We start from the raw sequence: 6,320 nt of genomic DNA, 5'->3' as shown, positions 1-6,320 counted from the left end.
ACTGAGTGGCCAAGCCAGCCCAATTCAAGTGCTGGTCCCAAGCCCGGATAAATAGAGAGAATGATTACCTAAAAGGTACCACCGGCACTCTCCGTGGAAAGGAACTGGGGACCCTACCACGTACTCACTCCAAGAGCATCACAACATGAAAACTACAATTAAATATCATGCTGTGACCACGGCGGCTCAGACATGAACCTACCGTTAAAAGAAGAAGATATATATATATATATATATATAATAAAATATATATATATTATATATATATATATGTGTGGTGTGTGTGTGTGTGTGTGTGTGTGTGTGTGTGTGTGTGTATGCATATATATATACATAATATATATATATATATATATATATATATATATATATATATATATATATAGATAATATGTATATATATATATATATATACATTATATATATATATATATATTATATATATATATATATATATTTATATATATATATGTATATATGCATAATATATATTATATATATATATATATATATATATATATATATTTATTTATTTATTTATATATACACACACACACACACACACACACACATATGTATATATATATATATATATATATATATATATATATATATATATATATATATATTTACACATACATACACATATATTTACTATGTATTTTTTCTTCTTTTTTTCTTACGTTTTCCTATTCTTTTTTTATTCTATTTTGCTTTCTTTATTTTATTTTTCTTATTTTTTCTTATATCCTTTTCCATTTCTTTTCTCATTTTTTTCTTCTTTTTTATTTTCCTCTCTTCTCTTTCTTCTTCCTTTTCTTCAAAACCTAATCATATTCTTTTTCTATAAACCATTGCTTCCGAAACAGACCATTTAGGACATTATAAGCGTTTATTACTCTCTCTTCCTGCAATGTTGCAAAGTGCCAACTGATACCACGTCCATGTTTCTGTTTAGTGCAAATCGGTTGCAGGAAAACCGACCTAAGGGATATTGATTTATTTTCTTAGTAATTCATAATTCTATATTCTACGTAATCCATTTTAAGTAGAATCTCAATGTAGAGTGATTCAAGATATTAGGGAGTGACAAGTATAAATGCTGGGGATAAGATTTCGATTTTTATTTAGGAAATAAATCTTGATGTTGGATAAATCAAACCTGGATGCGGTAGTGGGTGAGTTTATCGTGAATATGATGGTGGGCTGAGAACCACCAACGATGATTACCTAAACAACCACTCCCCTGGGGAAGGATTATGGGTCAGTCTACCCAGTATAAAGACCCAGTTAACTACATGATGTCAACATGGCGCCAGTTAGTTCGTCAAACACCGTATTGGCGATGGCATTAATAAAAAAAAAAAAAGTGTTAGTGAGATGAATTAGATTGCAATTACGTAATTGCGATATCGAAAAGGGCATTTTCTGTCTCTCTGGCATTATTCTTTTATTAACAAGTGGTCACAGCGAGAAGAAATGGATCAGAACATTTCATAAAGTGTAGAACTCCCCCCCCCCTCACACACCTATGATCTAGGACCTAAAGCCCCCCTCCACTTAATCTCCCCCTCGAAAAAAAAAAAAAAAAAAAAAAAAAAAAAAAAAAAAAAAAAAAAAAAAAAAAAAAAAAAATATATATATATATATATATATATATAATATATATATATATATATATATATATATATATACATATATAATAAAATAAAACGGTAGAGTGTACTTGTCTATTAATGGAGGAGTCGGCGAAAGGGAGAGAAGGCAATGGAAGAAGGAAGAGAGGGAGGAAGAGAAGGAGGAAAACAAGAATGTGAATAACGGGATAAGGAATGAGAGAGAGCGGTGGTGGTGGGGGGGGGAGGTAAGAAAAGAAAGGAAAAAAGAGGGAGAAGGGGAGGAGAGGAGTAAGGAAGGTGGAGGGAAGAGGAAGAGAGGAAGGAGAGAGAGGAAAAAAGAAGGAGAGAGGAAGGAAGGAGAGGGGAAAGAGAGAGGGAAAAGGAAGAGAAGGGGAGGGATAGGGATGATGTAGGAAAAGGAAGAGGGAATGGAGAGAGAGAGGGGAAAGAGGAAGAAAGAAAGAGAGAGAGAGAGAGAGTGAGAGAGAGAGAGAGAGAGAGAGAGAGAGAGAGAGAGGAAAGAAGGAGGGGGGAGGGAGAGAGACCAGGTAGAGGGGAGGGGAGGAGGGAAGAGAAAGAAAGGAGAGGAAGAAGAAAAAAGAGAAAGAAAGAGAAAGAGAAAGAAAAAAGAGAAAGGGGAATAGGAGACACAAAGCAAGCACGAGGAAAAGAGGGAGAGGAGAGAGAGAAAAAATGAAGAGAAAAGAGAGATAAAAAAAAAAAAAAAATAGTGAAAGGCGATATCAATCACAGAACAAGAACGAAGAAGAAGAAAAAAACGAAGAAGAAGAAGAAGAAGAAGAAAAAAACGAAGATGAAGAAGAAGAAAAAAGCGAAGAAGATGAAGAAGAAAACGAAGATGAAGAAGGAGAAAAAAAACGAAGAAGAAATAGAAGAAAACGAAGAAGAAGAAAAACAAAGAAAACGAAAAAGAAGAAAACGAACAAAACGAAGAAGAAGAAGAAAACGAAGAAGAAGAAGGAAAAAAAGTTGCGGTTGTCAGGAAAGTGTGCGTAGACGAAGCGAGACTGATAGAGACTGACTGATAGCTTGACTGACTGATAGCTTGACTGACAACACTAATATTTATTCCCGACATAAAACAGCAGATTGAGATCGTCTTCCTCGCCTTTCTTGTTTTTGTATTATTATTTTTTTTTCCTCGATTCTCCATTCTTTCTTTCTTTCTTTTTTGCCTTCTATTTTTTTTTTTTTTTTTTTTTTTAGTCTTCGATTTTTTTTGTTTTTGTTTGTCTTCTTCCTCGATTTTTTTTTTGTCTTCTTCGCCTTTTTTTTTTTTTTTAGTTTACTTCCTCGCCTTTTTTTTAATTTTTTTTTTAGTCCTCTTCTTCGCCTTTTTATTTTTATTTTTATTTTTATTTTTTTTTTAGTCCTCTTCTTCGCCTTTTTTTTTTTCTTTTTTTTTAGTCCACTTCTTCGCCTTTTTTTTTTTTTTTTTTTTTTTTTTTTTTAGTCCTCTTCGCCTTATTTTTTCCCCCTTTATCTAAGGGTGTGGGGGGGGAGGGAGGGGATTGGAGAAGGGGTTTCAATTGTGTCGTTGTTTTATTGTTTTTGTTTTTGCTATTGTTTGTTGGTCTTGTGTTTTTTTGTTTTCTTTTTGTTTATTTGCTTGTTTTGTTTGTTTTGTTTGTTTACTTGGCTGTTTGATTGATTTCTTTTTTCTATTTTTCTTCTGTACCTTTTCTCTCTTTTATTTCTCAACGTGTGTCTGTTTGTTCCTGTGTCTGTCTGTCTGTTTCTCTCTCTCATTCTCTCTCTTTCTTTCTCTTCTCTTTCTCTTTCTCTCTGTATATCCGTCTCTCTCTCTCTCTCTCTCTCTCACTCTCTCTCTCTCTCTCTCTCTCTCTCTCTCTCTCTCTCTCTCTCTCTCTCTCTCTCTCTCTCTCTGTGTTTTGATCATATAGGGGATAATACCTTATGACAAAACACCATCAAACGATGAATTGAACGAAATGATAATCAGAGGAGAGCGAAGAATTTTTGCGGAAAATTAATGGTTATTTTCTGGAGTAAATGACCCGCGCCAATTAATGATGAGTCAGGGAAATTAGGTTGAGTATCTTGCGAAGAGTGAATGGAAAAAGGAGTGAAGGAGAGGGAGAGGGAGAGGGTGAGGGAGAGAGAGAGGGAGAGTGAGAGGGAGAGGGAAAGGGAGAGGGGAATGAATAGAGGGAGTGTGTGTGTGTGTGTGTGTGTGTGTGTGTGTGTGTGTGAGAGAGAGAGAGAGAGAGAGAGAGAGAGAGAGAGAGAGAGAGAGAGAGAGAGAGAGAGAGAGAGAGAGAGAGAGAGAGAGAGAGAGAGAGAGAGAGAGAGAGAAGAAGAGAAGAGAGAGAGAGAAGAGAGAGAGAGAGAGAGAGAGAGAGAGAGAGAGAGAGAAGATCGAGGGAGAGAGGAGAGAGGAGGAGAGAGAGGAGAAGGATGAGAGAAGAGACCGGTGGGGGGGGCGCGAAACCCACAAATGGTTAAACACAATCAACAATAAGATACTAGTGTATACTGGACAAGTTAACTGACAAAAGAGAATATGCTAGAATACAGCTCGTGTGAAGCGGGGGTGTGGGTGGGTGGGTGGGTATGGGTGGGTATGGGTGGGTAAAGGGTGGGTGGGTATGGGTGGGTTTGGGTGGGTAAGGGTGGGTGGGTAAAGGGTGGGTAAAGGGTGGGGGGTGGAGGGTAAGGGGGGGAGGGGGAAGGTACCCCTACAGCACCCACGCAATATGGAAATGCTAAGGAAGGGGAGGGAGAGAGATGCGGAAGAGGAAGATGGTGATGGAAACGGAGAAGATGGAGATGATGAAGAAGAAAATGATGATGATGATGATGAAGAAGAAAATGATGATGATGATGATGAAGAAAATGATGATGATGATGATGATGATGATGATGATGATGATGATGATGATGATGATGATGATGATGATGATGAAGAGGAAGAGATATAAGAAGATGAAAAAGAAGAAGTGAATAAAGAAGAAAAAAGAAAAACAACAAGAGGAAAAGGAGAATAAGAAAAAAACAAACAAGCAAACGATCCTTTTCCCCACCATGTTTTCCACCTCGCCCGCGCGTTCATTTTCAGCACCCACGCACTTACGCCCTCGCACGCTGCCGCCCACGCTCACGCACTCTGACGCCCACGCTCACACATTCTGACGCCCACGCTCACGCACTCTGCCGCCCACGCTCACACATTCTGACGCCCAGCCCACACATTCTGACGCCCACGCCCTCGCACTCTGCCGCCCACGCTCACACATTCTGACGCCCACGCCCTCGCACTCTGCCGCCCACGCTCACCACTTCTGACGCCCACGCTCACCATTCTGCCGCCCACGCTCACACATTCTGCCGCCCACGCTCACACATTCTGACGCCCACGCTCACACATTCTGACGCCCACGCCCTCGCACTCTGCCGCCCACGCTCACACATTCTGACGCCCACGCTCACACATTCTGACGCCCACGCTCACACATTCTGCCGCCCACGCTCACACATTCTGACGCCCACGCTCATACATTCTGACGCCCACGCCCTCGCATTCTGACGCCCACGCTCACACATTCTGAAACCCACGCTCACACATTCTGACGCCCACGCCCTCGCACTCTGCCGCCCACGCTCACACATTCTGACGCCCACGCTCACACATTCTGACACCCACGCCCTCGCATTCTGACGCCCACGCTCACACATTCTGACGCCCACGCTCACACATTCTGACGCCCACGCTCACACATTCTGACACCCACGCCCTCGCATTCTGACGCCCACGCCCTCGCATTCTGACGCCCACGCCCTCGCACTCTGCCGCCCACGCTCACACATTCTGACGCCCACGCTCACACATTCTGACGCCCACGCTCACACATTCTGACGCCCACGCTCACACATTCTGACGCCCACGCTCACACATTCTGACGCCCACGCTCACACATTCTGACGCCCACGCCCTCGCACTCTGCCGCCCACGCTCACACATTCTGCCGCCCACGCCCTCGCATTCTGCCGCCCACGCCCACGCCCCAGTAATCGCCTGCACAGATCATACTCACACTTATACTTACTCATACTTATACTTACTCACAATCCTCATACTAACGCTTACGTACTAACTCATAAACTAACTCATTCACACTAAATTTACACTATTTTTTCTTTTTCTTTTTCTTTTTTTTTACGCTCAATGAATCATATTTATTCATTCATACTTTCATACGTTTACTCACGTTTGTCGTGTAAACCGTTAGCTCGTAACTCAAGGCTAAAAAAGAAAAGAAAAAAAAGTGTTAACAATTTTCATCTTTCAGCTCACAATTACGTAAGCTTAGCCCACCCTTAGCTCACTCTCAAGCCCACCCTTAACTTAGCCTCAACTTATTTTAGCTCATCCTCAGCCCACCCTCGGTTCGCTCTCTAAACCCACCCTCAGCTTATTCTCTCAACCCACCCTCAGCTTACTCTCTAACCCACCCTCAGCTTATTCTCTCAACCCTCACGTCTACCCACCCTAGCTATCTCCAACCACCTCACTTACTCTCCACCCTCAGCTTATTTTCAGCCCTCAGCTTACTCTCTCAAACCCCCTCAGTTATCTCTCAACCCACCTCAGGTTATTCCCAACCACCCCAGCCCTCAGCTTACTCCAAAACCCACCCTTCAGGTTACTCTCCCAACCCA

At 41.2% G+C, this 6,320-nt stretch overlaps 1 protein-coding gene across 1 annotated transcript in view; it reads left to right on the top strand.

Moving 5' to 3' along the window:
* The first annotated feature begins 5,826 nt into the window (after positions 1-5,826).
* LOC119572436 (extensin-like) overlaps positions 5,827-6,320 on the top strand; it is a 1,076-nt gene continuing 582 nt past the window's right edge. The window contains exons 1-2 of the mRNA XM_037919551.1: positions 5,827-5,869; positions 6,097-6,320. The exon at positions 6,097-6,320 is cut by the window's right edge and continues 582 nt beyond it. Of these exons, the coding sequence (XP_037775479.1) occupies positions 5,827-5,869; positions 6,097-6,320 (267 nt within the window). The remainder of the gene's footprint in view (positions 5,870-6,096) is intronic.

The sequence above is a fragment of the Penaeus monodon genome, chromosome 4 (assembly GCF_015228065.2).
Source record: "Penaeus monodon isolate SGIC_2016 chromosome 4, NSTDA_Pmon_1, whole genome shotgun sequence".
NCBI classification, from domain to species: domain Eukaryota; kingdom Metazoa; phylum Arthropoda; class Malacostraca; order Decapoda; family Penaeidae; genus Penaeus; species Penaeus monodon.
Note: the sequence above shows the minus strand (reverse complement) of the source record. Positions and strands in the feature narration are given on the sequence as shown.